General features: G+C 32.9%; 1 protein-coding gene across 1 annotated transcript; it reads left to right on the top strand.

The window, feature by feature from the left end:
- Positions 1-9,654: 9,654 nt before the first annotated feature.
- Positions 9,655-10,489, top strand: LOC120076038. Its single transcript, XM_039029821.1, has 4 exons — positions 9,655-9,919; positions 10,022-10,063; positions 10,179-10,247; positions 10,326-10,489. The coding sequence occupies exons 1-4, from the start codon at positions 9,655-9,657 to the stop codon at positions 10,487-10,489; spliced, it is 540 nt and encodes a 179-aa protein (XP_038885749.1).
- The last annotated feature ends 3,456 nt before the right edge of the window (positions 10,490-13,945 follow it).

Here is a 13,945-nt window from a genome sequence, read left to right as displayed (position 1 = left end):
CATCATCTCAACTCCTTTGACCACAAATAAATCATTTATCTTTTCCCCAACTGATATTACTTTAGAGTCCTTTAGCACCTCAAGAGTTCCTTCTTTACCCCTCTATTCACACCCTATAGCATCTAACATACCTAAGGAGATTAGATTCACTCAATTTTACACCCTATAGCATCTAACATACCTTTAGCACCTCAAGAGTTCCATCGATTAGTGGAACATATCTCACATTCTTAAGAAGTTTAATGGTTTCATCCTTAAGTTTCATAGAAACAGAGCCAATGCCTTCAATTTTACAGCCTTGGTTGTTTCCCATATAAACCATTTTTCCTTCTAGTTCCTTAAAAGTGTTAAACCAAGGTTTCATTAAGGTCATATGGTAGGTGCATCCGGAGTCTAGAACCTAATCATGTTTTCCTAGAGGGTTTACATGATTAGATTTATCTAAAGTTGAGGTTAAAGCATCTGAGTAGATGAATGAACCTTCTACAACAGATGCCTCGGGCTGTTTACCTTTTGAATCCTTCTTTTTCTCTTGGTTCTTTCTCTTTAAAATTAAACAGTCTTTTATTAGATGTCATTTTTTCTTATAGTACTTGCACTTTATTTTCTGTTTTGATTTATTTTCTTCTGGGTTATGAGGTTTTCTGTCTTTAGAGTGGTTTTTCTTGAAGTTTCCTTTTACAAACAGACCTTCACCACTAGGTTTATCCTTTTTATCAATCTGTAGCTCAAGCTCTCTAGTTCTTAGGGCTGAGATTATAGTGTCTGTGCTTATACTATCCCTTCCATACTTTAGAGCGTTCTTAATTTTCTTATATGGTTCAGGCAAAGAGTTTAGAAGCATATAGGCCTCATTTTCATCACCAAGTTTTTCTCCTAGATTTTTAAATTCAGTAACTATCTTCTTGAACTCATCTAAGTTGTTAGTTAGTGTTTTAGATGAATCCATTTTAAATGTGAAGAATTTCTCCCTAAGATACATTTTGCTAGGAAGGTCTTTAGTAGCATACAACTCTTCCAGCTTAGTCCATATTCTATATGCAATTTCTTGATCTAAAACTTGTCTAAGAACATTGTCACTTAGATTAAGAACTAACGTACCATAGGCTGCCAGCTCCCAATCCTCCTTTTCTTGGGTTGTCACTGTGGCAAGGAGAGTTGATGGATCAAGGAGGGCTCTGTGGGCTTTCTGTTGGCCGAGTATCACCTTGATCTTGGCCTTCCACAGTCCGAAGTCTCCTTTGCCATCGAATTTCTCCACCTCGAACCTTGTTACTGACATTTTGGATGAAAACTTGTGTCTTGATTCTCCAAGAATTGAGATCTTGAATGTCTATTGCTCTGATACCACTTTGTTGGGCCTGCTTCTAGAAAAAAAAAAAAAAACAAAACAATTAGGCCAAATGATGAAATGAAGTGAGGCCCTTTTCTGCTGATCCAAACCGAGAGCCCTGTTCTTTGCCTCAAGTCTTTTGGTTGGTAGAGAACTTGGTTGTCAAGAGCCCACGATTTTCCAGCTGATGCCTTACACGTGGTCAATTCCACTGCTCTTTGTCTAAAGGTAAAATGAAAAGAAATGACTTCTTTCTGATGGGTGTTTAATGCAAATTAATTTTTCTTTCTCTCTCTTGCTCTCTGTTTCTCTCGTTCTCCACCTTCTGTATTCTTTTACTTTCTTCTAACCCTAATGCTTTCTTGTTTGACCTGTGTGATTGCTTTGAGTATACGATGGAGGAGTCTTGCAATCGAGTAGACGATGTCAGAAGGAAAAGTTAAAACGATCATGCAATCGTGTAAACGATTGCTGAAAGAAAAGGTAGACGATCGGTCGATCTTCTAGACGATATGAAGAAAAATGGTAAATGATCGAGCTATCTTGTAGACAATGAGAAGAGAGGGAAGGAAATGCTCAGCGATGTACGTGGTTCGACTATTAAAGCCTACGTCCACGAGAAGGAGAGAGTTCTATTAATGAAGCTAAGTCACAGACTCTTTTTCTTTACAGATCTTTCAAGTTTTTCTTGAAGTTATGTAGTTGTTGTATCTAAAATTTTGTAAATGATGAGTATTTATACTAATTTCTAATACAAGTAATTACAATAATTAACTGTAAAGATTAAAAAAATGTAAAAAGCTTCTTGAATGTTGAATGTATGAGCTTATAATCTTTAGTTATTTCCTTCTTATTGATTTCTATTTGTTTGGCTATTCTATATATTCCAATCTAAAATTTCAAAAACCAAATGGTATAATTGCAAATTAACAACAAATCTATCCATACAAGTCTAGCAAACTTATATTCTATTGTTTGGTAAGTAAAGGGAGTGTAATTTCAATTGGTTGCCTTTGAATATTTGAGTGATTGGGATTCTTTTACGGATCCAATAATATAAATTTGAATAAATTAAGAGTGACCAAATTCCCCCTCATTACTGAAAAGTTTTCAACTTAGAGGCCAAGCATCTCATTATTCTTTTACTATAAAACTTCTTTGTCCTGTCCTGTCTCGATTTTCTATGTAATTTAATTGTAATCTTTGGTCTGAAACTGAAGCCGCCCGGATACAGAGCCCTGGTTCTGTTTAGCCGTCGGTTTCCGCCGCACGTTTCCCTAGACCACCGCCCTCTCACCCTGTCCCCCACCTATAAAATCTCCCCACTTTTCCCCAATCACCTCTTCAATTCTCATTCTTAATTTTCTCAAAAGCAAAAAAAACAATGGCGGCTATGTCACCTCACCCTTATTCTGTCGAGAAGAAGATCGCCGGAGATCAAGAGGAGGCAGAGGTAGAGACAGAGGCGGCGGTGATGGGTCAAGCTGTGACGAGGCATATTGTGGTGAAGTCTTCTTTTTCCCAATCCAACCAAGCACTGGAGAAAGCGGTGGTGCTACGGCGGATCCGGCAACGGAAGCGTGTTAACAAGTTCAGGGCGGTGGTTGGAGCTCTGTTCAGTTCACCGTTCACTGATGAAACAGAGGATACCCATCAGAGAAAATGGTTGGACGAACCCTTCACTTCACTCTAGACTGATTCCAGTTTTGTGAAAAAAAACCAAAAAAAAAACCCTCTTTTAGTTTTCAATTTTCATATATTGTAATTCATCCATCAAATTAAGAAATTTCCAATTTGAGGTGTTTTTACCCTTCTTCTCTAATACTTTCTACCATACGATACTGTCCGTCATCATATGATTGCTTCGAAGTATTCAGACTCTGTGGCTAAAGTTTTTATTTTATTTTATTGAGAAAGTGGCTAAAGTTCTTGTGGGAGAAGAAAAGTAGTTTGATTTTGTTATAGGTTGGACTAAAGTGAAGGTCCACGTTCTTGAATTTCTTATTTGATAATAGGAACCATAAGTATGGGGTCTCTAATAATATTGTTATTTATGATTATTTACTATTATAATCTTAGGGTTTAGAGAAGTGTATTATATAATCTCGTCAACTCTAGTAGTGTTATTTTGTAATTAAAAAATATTTTCTTTAATAATATTGTTCTCTCACGGTCTCTGTTGATGTAATTAACATATTATTAGTAAAATCAAGTATATTCGTGTGTCAATCTCTTTTACGTTTATTTTTGTATTTTTTAATTATTGATTTCATAACAATTCATTTGTCATGGCACACAAGATTTGACTCTCTAAGTCAATGGTCAAGATAAGAAAGTGAAAATTATAGGGGTTTTTAGGAAAAAAAAATTAAGAGTACGGGGCGTTGTGATCTCCAATCACGATATAAGAAGTCAATAAATCATAATTTAATATTTTTTAGTTCAACTTCACTCCCTCCAACTCTTCGGACCAAATATCCCTTTTATTAGTATTTCAACACTGACATGGACATTGGTCGCATAAGAACACTAAACCATTAAGGAAGCTCACTGAAGAGTTGGAGAAAGCCCAATAACATAGTTATATTCTATTATGAACGTTCCTTATTTTTTTGTGTTTTTGTAACAACTCTTGATTCTAAGCTTGTAATCTCATCTTCTTTATAAATGCTCTACTAATGGTTGTATTTAGGTTAATAGAGAATGATAAAGATTCAACACTCTTGTAGGAATATTTCAAACAGTGTCAAGTTACAGAATACTATCATCCTTTAGCTTGAAACCAAATAGATATGATATTAACTAAAGTTTCATGGTGTACTGAGTTAGAGAATGGCACAAAATTTGTAGGTACACATATAGCTTAAGATGCCTGCTACCAGAACCACACATCAACAAGATTGAAGAAACCAATATTGTGATAATGAACGGTACAATTATAAATTTAATCCTTAAACTTTAACTTTAGTTACAAATTCAGCTTCTAATCTTTTGATTTTTTTAAAAAAAAATTCACAAATCCACTAAATATAAAATTGAAAATTTATAGTTCTATTAGTCAGCATTTGAAATCAAATATAGATAGACAAAATTTTGGCTATCCCCAAGAGTGGGGAAAAAAACTTGTAGTTAAACAACCAAATGAACCAAAATAGTACTAAAACCTATGGGCCCGAACTTGGAAATTCCGGAATACGAGTGAACTGGCCCAGGTCCAAAAGAAATGAAAATGGGCTAAGCCCAATTGAAACCTATATCACTAAATTACAAAACTGCGCATGACATGTCGAATAAAATAACAGAAACAGCCCCAGAATTTGCGTGGAATTATTGACCATGTGAAAACTGAAAAGGACAATAAGAAAAATTAAAAATGGTTTTATTTTAGGCCCCATTTCATAAACATTTCGGTCTCATTTTGTAAGCATTTTGTTTTTCTATTTTTTTTTTTTTATTTTTACAAATTAAATCTATAAACACATCTTCCATCTCTAATCTCTTGCTTTCATATCTACTTTTTACCATGTTTTCAAAAACCAATTTGAATTTTGAAAACTAAAAAAAATAGGTTTTACAATTTTGTTTTTATTTTTTAAATTTGACTAAGAATACAACTCTTCTACTTAAATTGATATAGACATAGTAAGAAAATGAAAAGAAATAAGTTTAATTTTTTTTTAAAAAAAAAAAAAGAAATGTTTATCAAACGAGATCTTCGTTTTTTATCTTTTATTTTTAAAAATTAAGTCTATAAACATTACTCCACCATCAAATTTCTTCATTTGTTATTTCGTTTTTCTAATGATTTATATAAAATAAAGATATAATTTGAAAACTAAAATAAATAACTTCTATAAATTTATTTTTATTTTTAAAATTTAATTCAAAGCTTAATGATACAAAACATTAAAAAAAAATAGACTTGATTTTTAAAAATAAAAAATAAAAAACGAAATGAATTGAATGCTACTATGAAACAAAATACTCGATGGGCCTCACCTCACATTCAGACACTTTTAATAATTGATTAATTATTTAAAATCACGGGCGATAATTATGGACCAATCAGGCTCCACCAGTGGGACCTACTTCAAGTACATGGAAAAATGAAATAGAATTACACTTGTACTTTTGACTTTTTGACTTTCTTGTTTCCCTTTCTCCCTCGCGTGCACCTCAAGCTATGTCACATTCTAAAATACATTTTAAATAATAATAATAATTTTTTTTTTTTTTTGAATAAATTGTATATTTATTTTTTCATACCAATCCCTATTTATGGCTATTTTGGGAATTGGATATGGTGCTTCTACAAATTTGTATTGTAATATCGAGTAAGTATTGGTATATTCCAATCTTAAATATAAATGAAAAGGAAGTTATAAGGGTTGTTAAAATGAATGTTGATACAGCTTGGATTCATTCCCACTTTCGATAGGACTAAGTGTTGTTCTTAGAAGTTTCGATAGTTCCCTTATAGCTGCGGCTACTCGATCAAGGAATTTAGACTATAGTGCTCCTTTAGCAAAGATCATAGCCATTCTTGAAGGTACTCGGTTTGCGGCTCCCTTTGATCTTGCCAATTTGATTGTTGAATCAAATTGCTCAATCAAATTGCCCACAAGCAATCAAAATGATATTTAGAGAGATTGATGGTATAAATTAAGAAGATTGTTGGATCAAATAAATTAAAGCAATGTCTAATCGTTTCAAGTCTATCTCCTTGTTTTGTTCTCGAAAATGTAATATGGTAGCTGACTAAGAAGTTTAAATGACTAATGGCAATCCTTTTTTCCCTATTGGATATTGCGCTAATCTAGTTGCACTGGAAAATTGTTCCAATTTTGCTCCTGCAACCTTTCAATACAAATATTCATTCATTATTTTAAATATATAATACATTCATTATTTTAAATATATATATATAGTTCATTAAACTATCATATTTGTGCCAATTTAATTCCCGGATTTTTAGAAACCTCTAATATGTCTATGCACTTTCAATTTGTGTTCAATAAATCTATGAATTTTAAAAAAATGTCTTATGCATTTTTAGAACTTTAATTTTATATCAACCATAAAAAAGTATTTGATAGAACATTAAAAATTCAATTTAGAATAAGGCAAAAAAAACGACTTTTAATTAAACCATGCAACGTTGGTTTGAGGGGAAAAGTTTACATTTAATTAAACCATGCAGTGTCTATAAAGGGAAAAAATCAATCGTTTTTACTAATTCTAAAGTTAATCAATTGTATATGCGCAAAATTTAAAAAAATAAAAAATAGAATTGCCAAATCTATTAACTAATTGCATAACTATTAGGGAAAAAGGAATTATGATTGGTTGAGAAAAAATGTGTTAAATTTAGAGCAAACTTAAAATTGGTTGTTAAATTTAGAGCAGCATTGGGATTGGTTGGGGAGCAAAATTTGTAGGATGTACATCGATTAGGTTTAATTGGATTTTACCATATTTTTGGACCAATCAAAAAATTTGGGTTGGTCAAATTGACAACCCAAGCAACTCAACCATGATTTCCAACCCAACCCTCAAAATTTGAATTTTGTTGGATTAGGTTGTTGGGTTATTATTTGTTTTCTTCTTAATTAGAATACTTAAATTTATCTACAGCACCTATCTAATAACTAAAATCTCACAAAATTCAATTCTTACCTATCAAACATCTATTATATTGATTACAAACTTTATACAAAAACAAACATTTTTAAAAGAAAAACATAAAGAATTCACAAATTCATCAATTCTAAAAGAATTATATATTTTTTTATTAATATATATGTAATTCGGATTGGGTTGGGTCAACCCGAAATTTATTTTTGTTTATTCAATCCTAGACCTAACCAAACCAATGAAAATAGAAAAAAATTCAACTCAACCCAACCCCAAAAAAAAAAAAACTAACCCGATCTTTATCATTTGGATTGGATAGTCCAGATTGTTTGGATTGTCGGCTCATTTGAACACCCCTAAGGGCTTGTTTGAGGGTCCAATATCTTATGTAGGGAAATGATAGTCATTATATCACTGTTTGGCCCACTTATATACCATCTCCCATTTTCACTTCCTTCAATGTGCACAGTAACCTTCATTTAACAATTCTCTCGGCTTCTCTACCCCCCACTTCCTATGTCTCCTCCTTTCTCATACCCGATCGTCACTCTCGTCACTCTCTTCCCCCAGCATGCTCTTCCCCTTCTAAAATTTGATCGTCACTCTTTCCCCCTTCTGAAATCAAATTGTCACTCTCTCTCGTTCTTCCCTAAATTTCCTCTTTCGGCACGCTCAGAGTCGAAACCCTAAAGCTTCGTTTCTTCTGAGCGATCTGAAACTCCACCCAAGCCTCTCACTCCTCTCACCGCTTTCTTCTCGAATTCCCACGACAACCCCTTGTCGCTTTCCTCGTGCTCATCATGCGTTTCATTTCACATCTCATTCATTCTATGTGTTGGGTTTCTAAGGTCGATGCATGTTTGACCTCCATAAAAACCAGGTGAATGCTTGGTACGTGTCCATGGTGTCCGAATCGAGGCTTTTTATGAGAAGGTCAACCGTTATTGAGGTATGTTTTCAAAACCCTAACGGCGATCGATGATGCTTCCTCTCATACCATCCTTTTTTTACATATTATGTAAAATGTTTTGGATGAGGATTGGTTTTCAAGCTTCATTTCTTCGTTACATATTATGAATCAATCATCCTATGAGATCTTGCATACTGACATGTAATTTTTGCTTCTTTCTGTATTCTGCTGGATTGATGAATTTGTTTTTTTTTCTTAAGTTTGGCTGTTGATTCTACTTGAGTTTAAATGTGGTCCATCATATCTATTCTCCTATAAATCACTTGTATCCCACATTGTTTACATTTGATGAATCTCTACAATCTATTACCCTCCTTGTTAGTGTGGTGAGTTATTCCTTACAATATTATTGTTGGATTATATACATTTTCCTCCTATCACTTCTGCTTATCTATGTATTCATGGTTTCCTTGATGGGCACTAACGACATTTTGTTTGACAAGTGATAGAGTGGCTCATTTGGACACCATTTCGGTGCTAGAGCCGATCCGATGGTTCTTTGATCCTCAAACTACAATCCCCGAGTAAAATAGGTATGTATACGTTTATCCAAAATGTATTCCTAAATGATTAATCTTATATACCGTGAGTTTCTCACTAAATACTTTCTTTGTTGTTTTGCAGCCCAAACTAATAACATTGCCATTAGTTTGAGGTTCGTGTGTTACGTATGTTTTTCCTAATTTTAAATGTTGTATATTTGGGTTTGACTTGTAGTTGAAGTACACTATTCTTTGTGGTCTTTACCTGTAATTTGTGGTTTTTTCATACACTGTCATTAAACATGGACATTTGACAATTGATTCATAATTTATATTTTTTTGTGCGTTTGATAAGGATGACGTATGAATATTTACAAGTGATACATCTCATAAAAAAAAATTATTAATCATTATGGTTACCATCTTTTGCATTTAAACAGTCATAAATGAAGCATCTAACTATGAAAGAATAGAGAATATTTTGAACAACAATACGGCTAAAAAAAAAAACTCCTTAATATAGTGATTGATACACCTTATTCAATTTAAGGTACAATTTAATGAATGATAGCTGAAAAATTGATACACTTTATTCAATTTAGTATTAAAAAGTGTGAAAATGTTTTAGAAAATGGTATGTCCATCCCTGGCACAGAATTAAATTTCATGTTTTTAAATGTTGGTATTTCGTTGACTATTTATGATTAATGTTAAATTTTGACTGAGTTTTTTAAAATAACAATAATAAATAATTATCGTTGGGAAAAAAGGGATAATAATCAAAATAATCTTATGTAATAATTCTAACATAAGATATTGGGAAGTAAGGAGAATATCAAAATAATCTTAAGTACTAATTCAAAATTACCTAAGACGTTAGGTAATAATTCTAACATAAGACGTTGGGAAGTAAGGAGAATATCAAAATAATCTTCAATACTAATTCTAATATAAGTAATGTATTTCAATTGAGGTTCAATCCCGATAAAATTATTTTTCCTTTTGTATCTTAGGGTTTTAGGTTTCTATACTAAAATATGGAAAATGAAGAAGTATTTACTATCATTTCAATCATCACCACGTCCCAACGATAACTATTCCTAACATTGGCCCTATTACTAAATAACCATTGTAGCATAGAGAACCAACCATCCTACATTAGACATCGGATTAGACAGTTAAACTTCTTTCGGCTTATTTATAAAAATGACGTCTGCTGCCGCGAGAGCACACGAATGGATAGACGGATTTTCGCCATCCTCTGTAACATGCTTAGAACGACCAGTCATCTGGCACCTCCTCAATGTGTTAACGTTCAAGAGATGGTGGCAATTTTCTTCTACATCTTGGCACACGACGTTAAGAACCTAGTTGGACGACAGTTCGCACAGTCTGGTGAAACTGTTTCAAGGCATTTTACGTCCGTTCTGACCACAGTACTACAACTTCATGAATTACTGCTGAAAAAATCGAAGCCTATCTCGAGTGACTGCATAGACAGTACGTGGAAATGGTTTGTGGTATTACAATAATTTTATTTCTACTCCCAGTTAAATATTAGGTTCTAGATTTTTAGGAAACTAAGAAATGTTTCCCATACAGAACTGTCTGGGTACATTGGATGGCACATATATCAAAGTCAATGTAAGTGCAGTCGATCGTCCCCACTATCGTACCCAGAAAGGTGAGATAGCCACGAATGTGCTTGTCGTCTGTTCTCTAACTAGTGAGTTCATGTTTGTACTGTTAGGGTGAGAAGGGTCTGCAGCTGATTCTAGATTGCTTAGGGATGCAATTTCTCAACCACATGGGGTGAAGGTTCCCAAGGGTATAGACTTTTGTGATTGCACTATCTAGACTCAAGAGCAAATAGTTTGCCAACTAATTTTGTGTATACTATGCCTAGGTTATTATTACCTATGTGATGTTGGATATCCCAATGTCGAGGGAATCTTGGCACCATATAGGGGAGAGCGGTACAATCTTTCAGAATGGCGTGGTGCTGGAAATGCACTGACTAATCCACGGGAATCTTTCAACATGAAACATTTACCGCTAGAAACTGCATAGAAAGAGCATTTAGCGTACTCAAAGGTCGTTGGGCGATACTACGTGGGAAGTTCTACTACCCAGTTAAGATCCAATGTAGAACAATAACAGCATGTTGCCTACTGCACAACCTGATAACGAAGGAGATGGGCGAAACTACAATGTCTGAAACAGCGGATGATGAAGATTCTGCATCTAACGAGCTCGGCAATGAAAATATACAATTTATTGAAACATCTGACGAATGGATCAATTTCAGGGAAGAGTTGGCAACGCGAATGTTCGATGAATGGGAACAAGCATCATGAGCACAAAGTTTCTTGTTCAATTTGTTTTACTATGAATAACTTCCTTCTGCTTTTAGATTATGTTATCTTCAGTTCAAAAAATCTTTTACTATGAATAACTTCCTTCTGCTTTTAGATTATGTTATCTTCAGTTCAAAAAATCTACTGTATTGAATTATCTTAATTTATGTTGTATTAATTGGTTCATGTGAATGATAGAATATGTTCTATGTTATTCGTATTCAAAAGTTTGTTTATCTAACTATGCCCAATTTATTTTATTAAGTTATACGTATGTATGAATGCAGCTAAATAGCAGGATGTGAGAAAATGACAAAATACATTTGGATGAAGGTTGAAGCTGCACAATTAGTGGAATCACTATTGCATTTGGTGGAAACAGATTGGCAAGTTGATAATGGAACCTTCAAGCCTGGCTATCTACAACAGCTACAACGTCTACTTAACGAAAAGATTCATGGTTGTTTCATCAAGTTGTCAATAATAGAGTGCAAGGCTAGAATTTTAAAGCAACAATATTGTGCAATCACTGAGATGCTAAGTAATGCATGCAACGGATTTGGTTGGAATGACGAGTTCAAATGTGTGGAAGCAGATGTATAGGCGGGTCAACTCATCAAGTTCCCATTGAAATAGGATCCACACAAGGAAAAGCACTTGCCATTCGTTGGTTATTAGGGGCATCCCGAAAACGTCTTGTCAAAGTATTTGCTAATTATTTTTCGGCTACCTTATGGGTCTTCAAGGATCCTTTCATGCATTATGTTCGATATCAAGGAAAATCTATTCTGGTTTCAAAAGATACGCCACTTCTGATTAATAAATGGAAATATTACCTTGGTTTTCGATGTATGAGTTCGGGTAAGAAAACACATTAAAGTATTATTATCTTACAATGGTGAATTCTTTCTAATATAGTATTATGTTCTAACATATGATATGTTCCTGTTTATAGTCTCATCTCAATGCAAAAAGTTTGAGACACAAACCATTCCTCCACTATGATGAGCTTTCAATCGTCTTTGGGAAAGATAAGACCATTGGTGAAGGCAGTGAAACCCCGTTCGATCAAGCATCTGCAACATATGAACATTTAGAGGATATTCAATTGTGATCATAGGTTAATGAGCAACAAGAAAGTATATCTGACATGAACATACTGACAATTGATGGCATGGATGACGTTTTCTCAGATACACCCATCAGTAGGCGTACTGGATCAAGTAACGATACAAGAGGAAGGAAACACAAGCGAACTCCCTTCCAATATGAAATGTTTGACATTGTACACACAACAATGGACGTGCAAGAAAGTAAAATGGAGAAACTTGTCCAATGGCAGAAAGAGAAATATGAATTGGGGCTTAAGAGGCATCAGGAAGTCATCAAACAGATCTACCAAGTTGAGGGTTTAAAGGACGACGATCAGTTGACCCTCATAGATCTGTTGGTGAATGATATTCAATGAACAGACGGTTTTTAACCATTCCACCACCATTTAGGAGAAGGTATTGCATGCGTTTGTTGGGTGGGACTAATTAATTACGTTCTTGGTGTTTGCAAGTTGCTTTGTTATTATTTTTTGTAACTTTCCCTAGTCCCTTATTGCATAGGTATCATATATTTGTTGATATTTTGTGACATGTACGAATGGCCTGTACATGTGGCCCTTAGATATAGATGCAAATTTTTTTTAAGCAAGTTGTAAAATGGTCATGTATAAGGCCATCAAATTATGTAAAATCTGTTGAGGGGAATGAACTTAATGAATTTCATATCTGGTCTAAATTTTTTTTATTAGTGGAATGAATTTAATGAATTTCATATCCGATTTAATTTAACACTATTTTATAAAATCATTTGGCTTTCTTTAATGAGAAGTTTGGAATGGTAATGCAAAATTAAATTGTATACCATATCTTGAGATTGGAAAGAATAAAAATAAATAAATAAATAAAAGCCAATCAGTGTCTTGTTCCAAATAGGATGGATACAATAATTGAATTATAAGATTAAAAAAAATAGTGTTCATACAAGCAAATTATTTTATAGTACGAAAAACTAAACCAAATAGCACTGACATACAAACTCTGCACATCCAAATACAGACATATGAACATAAAAATTTTGCACACCCAAACACAGACATATAAACTCAGACAACACAACTCTGCACCCAAACAAACACATCAGAACACCCTAGAGATCGGAATTCCACTCATCTTATTACCCCAAACAGCCCCTAAAAATTTAAAACAAAACTAGAGAAGCTCGCAAGTTGAATTTATTTTATTTTTATAAATAATTTTGAAATCACTATATTTTTCTAATTAGTTTTTAAAAATATAATATTAAAAAAAATCCATAAAAATGAGAAGCATTGGTCTGCTTTTTATTATTACTTATATCATCCCACTTGTGACATACAATTTTGTTTGTTTTTTTAAATCAATATTATGTTGTTTTGTTTTCACTATTTCTTCATTATATTGGTTTTATTTTTCTTAGAAAAACATTTGAGTATCCATATCCAAATTTCAAAAAAAAAAAAAAAAAAAAAAAAAAAAAACTTTTAATTTTTAAATTTTCACTTGAATTTAAAACACATAAAAAAAATAGATAATGTTCAAAATATATATATGGTGGAACTTCAAACTTAATTTTCAAAAACTAAAACCATATATTTATTTGATGAAACCTCCAAAATTCCAACGCATGTCATAAATGTTTTTTGAATTCTTCCTTAATTTGTACGAGGCTTTCTAAAGTAGAAAAATTTTTATTCTTTTAAAAGTCATACAAATCACCTTTTTAAGTTGGGTTTTCTTCTTTGACCCGAATGGTTTTGAATGGTATCTTAATGAGAACAATCATCTCAATATTTTGACAGAGAATATAAAGCAGATGACATTGTCCAAGTTCATCATCATCCAATACTAACATGCATATAAGTTATTTTGGAAGAAATTTGAGTGTTTAGTAACTACTCAACATAGTTTTTCAAATGTATTTTAATCCATTTTTATCAAAAATATTTAAATAAAAATTATTTTTTTGAAAAACATTTTTTTCTCAAAGTCAATACAATCAAACCCTAAGTTTATTTTGAAGATAAATTTTGTGACATATCCATATAAAAGAAAACATATTTACTACTTTATTAAATTTT

Source organism: Benincasa hispida, chromosome 4, assembly GCF_009727055.1.
Source record: "Benincasa hispida cultivar B227 chromosome 4, ASM972705v1, whole genome shotgun sequence".
Taxonomy (NCBI): domain Eukaryota; kingdom Viridiplantae; phylum Streptophyta; class Magnoliopsida; order Cucurbitales; family Cucurbitaceae; genus Benincasa; species Benincasa hispida.
Note: the sequence above shows the minus strand (reverse complement) of the source record. Positions and strands in the feature narration are given on the sequence as shown.